The following is a 14,870-nucleotide window of genomic DNA, read 5'->3' on the forward strand; positions in this document are numbered from 1 at the left end:
TAATTACACATAATTATTTTGAATGGCCATAAAATTGATTGGATAACCATACAGCCATCAGAGCTGTCATTGGCTATCTTCAGATCGAGTCAGTTTATCATTAATTTTCATTCCCAGCAGCATCTGTATACCTGACCTTTATTAGGTGAACTCACAATCTACCATGACACAAACAATGCAATATAAATATAATATAGACATAAAAAAGTAAAAGCATTTTTTTAAAGAGCTGTTGGAAGAATAAATTATATAAAAATATCACTCACTGGAAATACTTTTGACGAATGACACAGTTATTAAGACAACATAACTAGGCGTGTTATATATATATCATCAAGTAATACAAGCAATTTGCCTGTTGGTCAGCCTTTTACATGATCAGATCTCTTGGATGATTCATAATGCTATCACATTTGCATATAGAGTTTGTATATATCAAAAATTAACAAATTGATGAAATTGTAATTGATTATGACATCTTCTTCAGGTCCTCTTTTGAGCTCATTGTAGACATCCTACTTTCTGTTTCTGTCAGAGTAGTGTCTTCCCGAAATGCTGCTCTCGTAAACACTGTCTGTCTACCTTTGACCTGCAGAACAGAAATACTAGAAATATACAAGGAAAGGTTTATTAGACTAACGTAAAATTATCTGCACGAAAAAGTGCTGAAAAAATCGCAGAGTATTGCTTACCTAATGCATAAATTACTATGTACAATGTAGATATACCTGGAGAAACTTCTATAGCAATAATCTTTGTAAAGCAAACTCGTGAAATTAGGGTAAGACAACTTCAGTTCTGATGAAATGCAGCAGTTATAAGACCATGTTACAGAAATTGTATGACTGTAGCTACTGTATATACCCCACACCTACTGTATATACCCCACACATTGTAGTTGGTAATTAGTCAGTAACAGCTACAAATGAATTGGTCAAATTTTGTATATACTCTTCATTCTCTTAAACGCAATATACCTCAAATATTCAGCTTTTTTAATCCTCCATGACTAATAAGCAAATTCTATAAAAAGCATAATATTGAATGCTAGGAGTTGTTTCCCCTTTCACTTAGCTTGTAAATATGAATTAAAGTTGGTAGGAAGCTAAGCTTATTATTCTACCTTGTGCAAGGATCCGGCTGATGACTGTCTCGTCTTGGCTGACCTCTCTCGTCTCGTCAGTTTGGTGGCTGCTGGACCAGAATCCTGGGCAAATATCTACAGAATAAGTCGGGGGAAACAGTGAGCTTGCTTGTGAATTTTTGCGTATTAGCAAAAACATCTGAAGTCCAATTGAAACAGAAAGCAACTATCGATGCCACAAGAGAAAAAATGATCAAATATCTTGAACTAGTTAACACGAACAACATCAATAGAATAAAACCCACACATACTAAAACTTAACACTTACCATCTTCTGCTTGAACACCTTAGTTACAAAAAGTACATTGTGTGTGAATAATAATAGAGTTATCCATTGAATAATGGTATACAGTGAGCAATACACTTATCATTCTATTGTACTTGAAAATAAGAGCCATAGAAAATGAAAAGCTATGTAAATCTAGAAAGGAGCGTTGTCTCACTTGATAGCAGATAAAATATCTATTACACTTGGACACAACGAATAATAAGGTATGTATCATTAGCAAAAAGTAATTTAGATACCTCAAAGTCCATACGATCACTGGCCATAGTTTGTCTCAAGTGGCAAAATATTCAAATTCGTTTATCAACCCCAAACTACTCTATGTAGTAAAAAAATCCAGCCAGCAAGGCTGGTTGGACATGCTGCACGCAAGCACTCCAATAACCAAATGGTTAGCTTGGAGCAGTATTCTGTTATTTCGTTTTCAGCTAACATCAGCTTATTCTGTATCTTATTCTGCATATTTTGTATTCTATATTCTCGCTTGTTCAGACACATGAGTAACTGACCTCTAAGATAGCACCATCAGCGGCTACCAAGAAGTGCCTATAGAGCTCTCTGAGGCCATCCAAATGTACAGTGTGAATAGAGAGATGAGTTGTCTTCTCTGTGTTTGTAATCTTCTTGCCTGCGCTTTCCTGCAATTCAGCCAATGAGTAGGTATGACCAGGAATATATCTATTGTGCTTTTCACCAGACGGCGAGAGTCTTTCATATTTATCATATAGAGCAACAAGAGTATTGCAGAGTAACGGTCATCACTAACTTTCATACTTGATGGCAGTAGGACCTCCGTGTTACAAACTAGAAAATATTATATACGTGAAAAATTATATAAAAAATTATGTGAAAAGTTATGTGAAAAATTATGTGAAAAATTATACCGAAGCATAAACCAGGATTAAGCAATTTTATGGAGTTTCACCCTACTCAAGTAGTTTCCATAAAAGTATGTTATCTTCATTGGATATTGAGTTGATGGTGCAGGAGTGCAACTGCTTGAAACATTTTTAAAATGTTTTCCCCTAGGTGATAATTTTACTATTTAGCGATGGTTTGGATAAAAGACACTTTAAGCAGATTGCATATAAAAGAAACCAGTATCAAAAACCAACAAGAATGAGAACAGGCGTTATAATCCAGAACAATCCAACAACAAGATTGCTGGTGAATCTATAACAATGTTATGGACTAACATTGCTCATTGCCAAAGCATTCCAATTCACTATATTCTATCAATTTAAACTCTTCCATAGATATTGAAACAGCTTGAATAAATCTTATCCATGCAATCATGCCAAAGTGACACTGTACGACAGGTGTCATATTTTAGTACTCACATATTCCTCTTCCCATTCATAGTCATAGACTGAAATCTTCCTTCTTTCTCCTTCTTCGCCCCTCCATAGCTCTGCCTTCTTGCAGATGGAGTCTAGCTCAGGGAAGGAGATCTCTAGGTCGTATGGCATGTAAATCATATTAGAAGGAGAATGCAGCCTCCAGTAAACATCAATCATGCGTCCATTGTTGTACCCCCTAATGGTCATAGAAATACTAACCAATGACAAAATTGGAAAACCTCCAGGATGTTGGGTAGTCTCCTAAAGTGATGTCTTCCAGATCAATAAAATATTTGTTGGTGTGATATATTACATATATCATTAGTAGCAGATAATGTAGTTGCCTGCCACTTGCTATTAGCCTGGCACATCGCCACTGGCTAATTTGAGCAAGCTAGTATCCGTATTGCTAAACTTATTAATAAGAGTCGTGGGAGAAAGTTTTAGTGACATTGCGCCACAACATAATGCAGAACCGCTATGCGTATTTTAACCTAGATTACCACTCGTATCGACCAATGAAGCCAATGTGTCTTGTGTAGCCCGATTGGGTAGCTTATTGCCAGATGAAAGGGAGGTTCCAAGATCAAATATTCTGTGATACAGATTCTTCATTCCAAGATTTTAATAGCCATAACTGGACAGACTGAATCACAGACCGACGGACAGACAATGAGATTTATATACTGTATGTATATATACATCTATATATATATTTCTCAAAGTATGTCCGTGTGCCATATGTCTGTCTGCATTCCGGCTATAGCTATTACTAGAATAACTGCAACTGGACAACAATGCTGACACAATGTCATGGAGTACCGTCATTAGAAGCCTAGCAGCTTACTGCAATTTTCCATAGGCAATGTGCCAAGCTAATAGCCTGAAAGTTACGGTTGTTTGACAAAGTTTTAAAACCTTTACAGTTGTTTTCATTTCTCTCTTAATTTATTTCAACTACACAAAACGCTTCTCTCATGATATGTAGTTTGAAAGTTAGAAAGGTAAATGTTGTTATATGTTAAATACAAATAAATTTTCTGTCCAGACTTTTTTATTACCCGGGCAACGCCGGGTAGCACAGCTAGTCCTTGTATATATTTCTCAAAGTATGTTTTATGTCTGTATGTCATATGTCTGTCTGCATTCTGGCTATAGCTATTATTAAAATAGCTTAACTGGGCAACAATGCTGACGCAATGTCATTGCCTGCCGGCATTTGAAGCTTACTAACTAGGTTAGTGGAATTTTCCATTGGCAATGTGCCAGGCCACTTGACAATGGCCTGACACTTGCTGGAGAGTTGTCTGCCAGCAAGTGGTAAGCAAATCGCATCACTTCTCATTGTTTATAAGCTGATTTTTAATACCCGGGCAATGCCGAGAGGCACAGCTAGTACATATATATATATTTCTCAAAGTATGTTTTATGTCGTATGTCTGTTTGCATTCCAGCTATAGCTATTAGATTCTTAGAAGGAAGAATCCGTACTAAAGAAGATTTGATCTCGGACCCTACCATTCACCAGTCCACCACCCTACCCAATAGGCCACAAAGATTGGGTTCGAACGCTTGCCGATATAAGTCACTATATGGGTGCGCATACCCAATGGCTTTGCATACAGGGCGATTGCGTAAGTAAGTGATTGTGATTAGTTAGCTTACTAAAATTTTTCATTGGCAATCTGCCAGGCTAATAGCAAGCAACTCTCATTACTTCTTATTGTTTATAAGCTGATTTTCAATACCCGGGCAACGCCGGTTAGCACAGCTAGTATATATATATATATACGAGGGTGTATTGGAAAGCATTATTTTTCCTGCTTCCAGCTAGTACATATATACATATACTTGAATTGCTGAGTAACCATCTGATAGTAATTATTCGCTGTTTGGCGGTCATGTGACGTGCACTTCTCTATTAGATGAAACATTTTGTTTATCGATATCAAGTTTCATTTGATGTGCAGGTCACATGACCAACAAACAGCGAATGGCTACTATCAGATGGTTACTCAGCAATTCAAATGTGTACAGCTTGGTCTCATTTATAACAGAAACGCTTATATTGATCGGTTGCCCACCTCAAAAAGTACATGTAGATGAGGGATCCAGAGATGAAGGCGGTAAACATGTAAATGCAGATAGTAATGAATATGCCTCCCAAGCCTGTGCCTTCAGTCCTTACAAACAACCAGTAGAGTTTAGAAAAGTCAGCTGATGCGCTGTTGGCTGGCAGATTGGGAAGGTCCCAAGTCTGAGGTGCAAACAAAACATTTCAGTTAGCCCATGCACAGACATGTATATCAGAGACTCAAATTGAAACACCTCCAATAGTTGGTGGTAAATCTGCAGACCTGAGGGTTGAACTTGTAATACATATGGTGTAGACCCAAAAAGAGCTGTCTGGGTCTGGGAATAATAGGAACAATGTAAGGGCTAAATATTCTATTGTTTTCTTAGGCAGCCACATACCACAGAACAGTCTTAATATAAAGTGCATTTTACAATGATAAAAATATAGACACATTACTACAGTATGTAAGTGCTACAACATAAGTAAACACCTGCATTATTTGTGACAATCTGAGAAGTACTTCGGTTGTATAACAGCGAGTAGTAGTTTGGCTCAGGATTTAGTGGAGAAAGAAAACTGTTTTATTTACTGACAACATTTGCTAGAACTGCCAGAGTAATATGGTATAATATTATATGATATAATACTGCTATTTTATAAAAGACATTTATACAATTCCATAAAGGTAATGAGCACCTGCAAACTAATGTCACTGTTGTGCAATATTTGATGCTTTAGTAGGACTGATTTTGTAGGTGACACCTGCTATACTAGTCGAGTGGTATACTTCTACGTAGTTACAGGCAGTAATCTACAAGATAGCAGCATTAGGGTTGAAAAATTGCTGTTCAAGTAATGTCGACTATTACCATATTCACATCTATCGACAGAGCATGATAGAGAGTTGTTTGCTCATTGATAGCAAGAGCTTTAGGGTCTTGTGTGTAGACAACTTTGAAATCTCATGAAACTCACCATAAGCTAGCAATACAATTACATGAAGCTAGTTGGTGGTCTACACAAACAACTTATAGAGCCACATGAATGTATCATAAGATTCTATGACCAATGGTAGATATGTCTATACATCATTTTTGAGGTAAATATAGCGATGCGTGTAGTGATGTAAACGGTATGAGAATCTTTCTAGGTTTTTGCATTTCACTAAGCCGATAATGTTATTTACTTCAGCTGCTGATAAAACCCCCGATGCCAATATAAAACATGCTTTTTCTTACAGACTCACCTGCAAGCCAGCATCCATTATTGTGACGAAAAAAGGGTCCATCAGGGCCTGGAAGCCAAATGCCATTATTATTTTGTGCCCAATGTTTGGAAAACTTCCCAATGCTCGTATAGTGCAAAAGGAGAAAAGAACTCCAAGAGCAAAGATCACAAACACAGACATTGGGCCCATTCCCACGACAACAATTTCCTCCACTGTGTGTAGCAGTGTGTTCCGGTACATAATCTGAACAGTGTACGGCAGCAACACCAAGCTGAAACAGCCACATAGTTTAATAAAGAATCACAAGTCATCATAAGTCATAACTTGATACGAGTCACTTGAGTCATACTTTGATACGAGGAGTCACTTGAGTCTGAACTTGATGAGAATGTGCTGAGTCAGAAATAACTGACAGCCAATCAGAAATGTAGAATTCAAAACAAGAAAAGTTTTTATGGCGAGTGTTGAGTGAATTTTTCTGGGATATTAGTGAGCTATGAACTATAAACGTGAAATTAATGGTTATCATCAAGTTCTGTAGGATACCAATATTGAAAACAAAAGAAATCTTTAGTAAATTGATTGAAAATCAGCAATGAGTCGTATGAGACAGTCTATAAGGAATGTTGATTCTCTGACACTCTATTTGGGGTGTAAAGGAAGCTTCTAAATTTGCCATTTCAATGCAAAACATTTAATTAAACTACTGTAAAACCTTTATTTGAACGCCTTATTTTTTACGGCGCTCTCTTTTTTCAACCTTTCTCATATGGTGGCGGTCAAATAGAGGTGGCATTCAATTAGAGGTTTTACGGTATTTTTTTATTGCTTTGCTTGTCTTCATTTTTAAAATTTTATTAAAATAATGAGCGATGAAGCAGTAGCTAGTATGCTATGTTTACTAAACTAGTATAAAACTTACTCATTGATGGGAATACTCTGGGAGGTGAGGAAGAGCCACTGGCCAATATAGTGCACGTATATCCTTATAAAGAAGGTAACTATCAGCACGACTATCACTGACCAGAACTCTGTGCTCTTAGGGTCGGATAATCCAAGTTCTATGAGGAGTTGTCTTCGCACGTGTTCGGCATGCCGGTGGTTCTCATCATTTGTGTCTTTGTACTCAGTTCTAAAACACACAAAATGTTTCTGTATTTTCAATTTTTCTATATGCCATGCGTTTGTAGAGTTACTACCATCAGAAAATATTTATGACACCTCAGGTTGGCCTAGATAGCCAACAAGTAAAAGTGAACTTACTAAAAGGAGTCATAGAGTGATCAAAAGGAGTCATAGCGTGATCATTATCAATGCAAATACTCAGCTAATATATGTCATTGCATACTCAGAAGTCTATAAGCAATGTCCATACTGGTGATGAATACTAACTTTACGCTGATCTGGTGGCGCTGAAGTTTCTCGCGATATGTTAGTTTCCTCGGCGGTGATTTCTTCTTGAGGATTTCAGACCTCGGCATCAATGTATACATCCTTTTTGAGTACATGTCCGCTGACTCATTCAAGTATCTCTAAAGAATAACAAAAGTATGTAAAACAAGGTTGTTTAATTTAGAGCTCATTAGAGAAAGATGTCCTGTTTGAACCCGACTCATCCTCTCATATTTAGATACTATAATATTACTAAATGGTAGATTCTCTTTAAATTCAGCAGTATGGCAATGTGTGAGATATGTGGGCCTCAATTTTAGCCTTAGTAAACAGTTTAATAAACAGTAACAAAATTCAGATACCCCCTCCCCCGAGTGAATGATAATAAACACTGAGGTTAAGGTGTTTTTTGCAGCAGCCAGAGATTCATTTCATATCTACTCAAGCGAAGTCACAGTACTTCGAAGTAGTCACACCTCTGCATACTAAGATCCTTTTCTCTGAGATGTGTTTCATATGCTTCATATATTAAAACCAACAATAAAGTAAGTATTCCTAATGGAATACACTAACGTATTGTTTTTGCTCAGCAGCTCAAAAACGTACAAAAAATCCTTAATAAATACTGCGAGTGGTTACACAAAACACTAACACAAATGCATGATACAAAAACTGTAAAGAGCAATGTGCACACAAATATTTTATTCTTGAAAAAAACTAAATTACTGATAAATAAATAAGTTTTTATTTTTAGTATAACTCAGAGGCATGCAAACGAAAGTAGAGGCTTGCTGGTTAAGAGATATCATTGGAAACTCGTGGTTATCGTAGAGATATAGGTGAAGACTATTTTTTGTTTCCGTCAGCATCTCTACTCTGACTTACTAAACCAAAGTGCTTTAAAAAACTATCAACACCATATGCTTGAAATTGCTTTAGGAGTAGAATCAAATATGCACTAGAATTTTCCGTTGCATGTTGCAAAATTCGCCTGAAGTGACCGTAAAAGTAGAGATTCGACTGTATTAATGCTTGCAAAAGCTTTAGTACTCTCAATACCTAATAAACGCTTGTCAAACATAATATACTAAAGCACCTTGTAGGCGATGTCAGGCTCTCCTCTGACAGCTTTGAAGAAATGCTCTCCCTGGTCTCCTCTCATTTGCATTATCTGGTCATCATCAATATCGCTGTCGCTCTCACTGCTTGTCTCATCCCCCTGCACATCCCGCTCTCTCTTAGCATACCGAGATCCATATGTAGTTACAGGTCGCTTTCTCGGTTCTGGCCTCACCTGCAATACACCGATTATTAGTCTTACCAGGTAGTTCTGCTAAACTGTCTGTATTCATCTGGCAGATGGCAACGCTAGACTCGATTAAATTCACTCACTGATCCATTCTCTTCGACAGCGTTTGTCACTTCATAGGTGTCAGCACTAACATTCTCATCAGCTTTGGTATGAGCTGTGACAGGCCTGCTAGGTGCCACGCTGCCAGCTGTAGCAGGCTGGCTAGGTGCCACGCTGCCAGCTGTAGCAGGCCGGCTAGGTGCCACGCTGCCAGCTGTAGGAGGCCGGCTACATGCCACATTGTCAGCTGTAGCAGGCCTGCTAGGTGCTTGGTTGTCAGGTTTGACAGATTTTTCTTCATCCTCTCGTTTGATCTCTGGATCACTTACAAACAAAGAGAAACTACAAATTACACCAGACCCAAGTCCGTTGCTATGCACTATATTAAAAGAGACAGTAAGAATAAATGTATGATGTAGTCGAAAGTTATAGTAGGCGCTTCAATTATTTTGGAATTGATATCAGTTTCAAATCCCTGACTTTTAATATTTTCAAATTCTTATTTAAACCAACGACCTGACTTGATCATCACCACTTTTGATTAAAACAGCTTTATTGATCTCTTAACCAATTTTTTGTGCAAAAACAACCTCAACCATTTGAAATAAGAGGGAAAAAGTTTGTTAACTTAACTTTATATCATATCATGCATATGTTTGTTCATTTTTTTAAAATAATCAACAAGTTCGTGACTCTGCTAGTCAAATGCTTCCAAAAAAGAGGAATCACAGGCTTGTATTCAGTACAAGCACTGCAAGGAGTATATCTTTTGGGTTAGTCAAACCTGCTAAACTAATTCACCTTTCAACCGAATTTATGAGATATTGAAAGAACCTTCTTATCATGGTTGGAATGAACATGTAGGGTTAGTATAAGTGTTTAATTTATCTGTATTATGATATTATATACTATGAAACTTTAGTAGGAAAAAGAGCTAAGACTACAAGAGCAAGCAATGTTTATCTGATCTGAAAGTTGTCATACGTGACCCAGTTTAACGTCACTCTAAGGCTAAATGATTGGACTGAATTCAGCATACGACTCTTTGATTTGAGACTAAAACTAATGACTTAGCGAGAGATCTAGTTACTAGCAGACTGTAATAACTCAGCAACATACTCAGCTTCCTCTGCTCTCAGGCTAGCCTTAGATTCCTGTAGGTACTGTTTAGGAGTCTTAGGAGGGACGTAGCCTCTAAGCCTGTTAATTTTCTCTGGATCTGATAAAAGTTCTGATGAGAACTGAAGCTCGACTTCATATTCTTTTTGACCACCGAGATATCTAACAGGGAAAACAACTACTGTATACAGATGAGAAATAATTGAGTAATATCGGGCAAAGTATTAAATCATAAGTTACAGCATAAGTTACAGCCATGACTTGTGTCTCTTCTTGTAATGATTTCCTATGATAACCATAAAGTTTAACTGCAATATTGAAATATCAAATGAGGCAGTTGAACTACAAGAGTCAACATGACACCAGATTTTCTGGTTAGCCACATTCAAAGTTTTAAAAGTGGTATGGTCAACATAATTATGCATACTTTGGCAGTTGAATGACCTCAAAATAGAGATTGCACATCCAATGGTCTAAATCAGAAGAAATGAGCTCCTCTATCTTTGTGTGTTTGTCTATCCGCGGGTCAATTTCACTTCTCAAAAATGGTGCTTTGTACCTGCATAACAACCATACCAACAACATACTTAATAATAGCTAATGGCTTCATATCGATGTCCATGTATAGTCTCTGACGAATGGAGCATATAGCCACAATAGACTGTACACATAACTTGGGTTTTAGGACAATTGATACACAATTGAATTATTGAATATTGCATATTGACAATTGAACATGCACGCTAACTACTTGTACCCCTGTACTAACTGACAGATCTTTGTAAAAAGAATGGTGGTACCCTACTGACTGGTAATAATCTACATACCCACTGGTAGTACTCCACACATTCACTGATAGTACTCCACACATTCACTGATGGTACTTCCCACATTCACTGATAGTACTCCACACATTCACTGATGGTACTCCCCACATTCGCTGATGGTACTTCACACATTCACTGATGGTACTCCACACATTCACTGATGGTACTTCACACATTCACTGATGGTATTTCACACATTCACTGATGGTACTCAACACATTCACTGATGGGACTCTACACATTCACTGATAGTACTCCATACATTCACTGATGATACTTCCCACATTCACTGATGGTACTCCACACATTCACTGAAGGTACTCTAAATACACAATGGTAGTACTTTAGATATTACATACTAGAGCCCCTAAATATACTCACTACTAATACTATATAAAATAGCATACATTATGCTCTCATAGACTTAATGATGACTCGCTACACCTTTTTAGTACGACATCATGCAATCTCTTATGATCCCTGGACCCTCTCATGTAGTAACTCATTAACTGTCAACTAACATTTGTTATGGGAATAAAATTCAATAAATGCTCATACTTACAAGCCCTGAATAATATCCATGTTGTTATCACATATGGGAAAGCAGCCCCAAGAGACGACCCGATCAGTCTGGACAACAGAACCACGCAAGAGGAAGAGCTCAAACACGAGCACCATACTAGGTGTAAGAGAAATGGGAGGTGGTAGAACAGCAAACACGCTCTGGTTGATCTACAAAACAGTTAGTTATCAGATGGTACCATATACTAGTACCCTACACTAGTACCCTATACTAGTGTCATATACTAGTACCATAGACTAGTGCCATATACTAGTACCATACACTAGCACCCTATACTAGCACCATATACTATTACTATATACTAACGCCCTATACTAACACCATATACTGGTACATATACTAGTACCGTATACTAGTACCATATACTAGTACCCTATAGTAGTACCCTATAGTAGTACCATATACTAGTACCATATACTAGTACCCTATAATAGCACCATATACTAGTACCATGTACTATTACCCTATAATAGCACCATATGCTAGTACCCTATACTACTACCATGTACTAGTGTAGAGTACTAGTATATGGTACTAGAATGACAATAGATGCAACAGTCAACAATAGATCAACTCTAGAGAGTCGTACTCACGGCCATTTCAAAGTTGTAGTAGTTGCCATTATGCATGATTGGTAGAGTCGCTCCTCCCCACTGTTGGCCCTTTAGCTTTGACCACCTCATAGCTGAGCCTCCTACTCTGTTGTATAGGGACACCATGAGCACGTACCTTCCACCTGAGTAGTGATATAACGCAGGTTACAGCAACAATGACGGTACAATGAAAAAGGTAGCAAAACTCTTTCGCTCTTAGAATCAGAAGCTTTTACTAACTGACAACCGTATCTTTGTTATCGAATTGATGACCTTGTGAAAGCATTTCTACCACAGCACAAGTCTATATTTCTGCGATGGGATTCAAATAGATAAGCATACTCAGTCAGGCAGTTCGGCATAACTGATATTTTTGTCATGTTCCATATCATAGAGATGATTGAAAATAGCAAAATGGCAAAAAGTAGCAAATGGTTCAATGGCTGACCAGGAAGTTTGTCCTTGACACCCCGCAGAGCCTTAAGTTTGATCTGAATAGGTTGGGGTGTTCTCTTCCAGTCAAGTTTCCATCTTCTACCCTTTGCACCTCCATACTCCCCATCAGCCAATGATAGGTCTCCATACATGGTCTGCAGTCAAGCATAGTTTTTCAATGAGAGGGACAAGGCTAGTGAATAAAGGAGGTCCAAGTCATAAATAAAACTACAAAAATATCATCTGTAGAAATTTTAATGAAAATGCATCTGAAACACGAACCAACCTTAACAATGACTTCTGCCCTGATCAGGTTTGAAGAGAACGTCATAAACCTAAACTAACCTTGATAGTGCCTCCTGCCCTGATCAGGTTTGTTGAAAGCTTATTCTCAGCCCTTTTAAATGTCTTATGAATTGCATCCAGCAACAGCCGCTCCTTTTGTTTGGCTATTTCCACCTTTCTTGCAAGCAAACGCCTTTTTTCTAACAACAACCAGAAACATTCTAACCATCTTCAGTGACTCATGCATGGCAGTGACTCATACATGGTAGTGACTCATACACGGCAGTGACTCATACATTGCAGTGATTCATACATGGTAGTGACTCATACATGGTAGTGACTCATGCACGGTAGTAACTCATACATGGTAGTGACTCATACATGGTAGTGAATCATACATGGTAGTGACTCATACATGTTAGTGACTCATACATGGTAGTGACTCATACATGGTAGTGACTCATACATGGTAATGACTCATACATTGTAGTGACTCATACATGGTAGTGACTCGTGAGTGGTGCTAAATATGCCAATACTAATAGTTTCCTTTTCCTGTGAAATCATATTGTTTAGGATGCACTTGCTACTCTCTATAAATTTACCAACCTTATGTTAATTATACTGAAAGTTGTTATTCATAGATTAAACTAATAACACCAAAATTAAGCAAAAAAAACTAATTGCCTGTAGAGGCAAACAAAGATAGCTTGAGAGCTGAGCTCTTAGACTATCTTGGTGATTATCTGATCTGAGCTCAAGGACTTCTCAAAATGTGAGTTATTCGCTTGATTTGCAATATTTATTGTCAAGACATCAGTGTGTTGCTTCTAGATTAGCAAGGCTAAAACTAGAGTCTTTGCAGTTTCTATCTGGGTATGGCTGCAGCTCTTGTGATGTGTAATTGCACTAACATGTCTAAAATAGCGTGTAATTGATATTTAACTTTATCAGTAAGAAAGCATTGAGTTGGATATAAGGCATTTTTTCCGAACCTCGAAGGTCTTGCGCTACTCTCTTTTTTACGTCTTCTTCAATCTTAAGAAGTTCCTGTCGTCGCTGTTTCTCAAGCGTCAACTCTTGTTGTTGAAATGCAATATGCTCATCTCTTAGTAACCGCTCTTCTTTCTATTTGTTAATACAAGACACCAATTAGACTGGCAGTTGAAACCCCAGATCAGCTAAGTCCATCACAAGTTTGGATTTGACATCTTAAAAAACAGCTATAATCTAAAAAACGGCTATAATTTCACCTGTATTTCTTCTAAAGAAATATCTCCAACTACTAGCACTTCATCTTTAGCCTTAGTTTCAAAGTCCTCGACATAACTTTGCACGTGTCCTTCTTCCACCTCATACTTGAGAAGCTTAATGTTATTGACGTTGTGCTTGTGCTCTGGTTGGTTAAAAAGGTCAGGAGGTTTCTGATGATCATCAAGGTCAGTCTCTGCTGACTCTAAGGCTTCTAGGTACCGGTACAAATCAGGCAGGTCATCGAAGTCTTCTGCTTTTCCTAACAATAACAAAATAAATGTGCTACAATGCTTCAACATTATTGGTTGATATACAGCAAAGGAGTGGGATAGGCGGTGTTTAGTTAGGAGATCTGCAAAGTTCCATATTAAACACATTAAATTATGTGCTTTCAACATACCATAGTCATCGTCAGAATCAGAATGCTCGATTCCGTAATCTTCAGAGTTTTCTTTTAAAAACTCATGAAATGTTGCTGATTCTGGGAGAGCTCTCTTTTCTTCCATTTTAGATCTGCAAAATAAAGACAACTTGCACAAACACACATTTTGCAAATAAGAGATTGTAAAATGGCGTGAGCTCATCATGAACATAATCAGAGCGGTGCACCAAAGAGTACATGACTTGAGTTAGCTACGCAAACATCCAATGTGATCTACGTCGATATCAAAACTTCAAGTTTTATTACTTATTCATCCTTACTTATACAAACAGACTTTAGACACATACACACATTCAAGTAAAAACCAATACCTTACCTATCTCAAGTAAAACAATTAATTGATAGTAAAAATCTGTTTTAGCAGAGTAAAGTCATTAGCCTTCATCGTGACGGAGCTTATTCGTGTTTAGCCATGTTGTTTACTTCGTCGGGTAGATACTTCATAGAAGATTGTGGATGGTCGCAAAGGCCGATAGTAATAATAAAAACATCCAACGATGCAACAGTCGGTGTA

General features: G+C 37.5%; 1 protein-coding gene across 1 annotated transcript; it reads right to left on the reverse strand.

Annotated features, from left to right (window-relative positions):
• Positions 1 to 137: 137 nt before the first annotated feature.
• LOC137401048 (uncharacterized) lies at positions 138 to 14,759 on the reverse strand. Its single transcript, XM_068087394.1, has 20 exons — positions 14,673 to 14,759; positions 14,315 to 14,427; positions 13,914 to 14,173; positions 13,656 to 13,788; positions 12,721 to 12,860; positions 12,389 to 12,530; positions 11,941 to 12,083; positions 11,327 to 11,496; positions 10,365 to 10,496; positions 9,938 to 10,099; positions 8,860 to 9,142; positions 8,564 to 8,761; positions 7,468 to 7,607; positions 6,998 to 7,207; positions 6,094 to 6,346; positions 4,855 to 5,027; positions 2,771 to 2,966; positions 1,940 to 2,068; positions 1,124 to 1,219; positions 138 to 589 (listed from the first exon to the last, which is right to left on the reverse strand). The coding sequence occupies exons 2-20, from the start codon at positions 14,418 to 14,420 to the stop codon at positions 470 to 472; spliced, it is 3,186 nt and encodes a 1,061-aa protein (XP_067943495.1). The 5' UTR covers positions 14,421 to 14,427; positions 14,673 to 14,759; the 3' UTR covers positions 138 to 469.
• Between the last annotated feature and the right edge of the window lie 111 nt (positions 14,760 to 14,870).

The sequence above is a fragment of the Watersipora subatra genome, chromosome 1 (genome assembly GCF_963576615.1).
Source record: "Watersipora subatra chromosome 1, tzWatSuba1.1, whole genome shotgun sequence".
In the NCBI taxonomy this organism is placed as follows: Eukaryota; Metazoa; Bryozoa; class Gymnolaemata; order Cheilostomatida; family Watersiporidae; genus Watersipora; species Watersipora subatra.

Coding starts and splice junctions, on each gene's coding strand:
- LOC137401048 (XM_068087394.1), bottom strand. CDS start 14,420: ATGGAAGAAAAGAGAGCTCTCCCAGAATCAGCAACATTTCATGAGTTT. Junction 12,531..12,720: donor GGGCAGGAGGCACTATCAAG/GTTAGTTTAGGT, acceptor GCTTGACTGCAG/ACCATGTATGGAGACCTATC. Junction 1,220..1,939: donor CTGATGGTGCTATCTTAGAG/GTCAGTTACTCA, acceptor CTTATTCTGTAG/ATATTTGCCCAGGATTCTGG.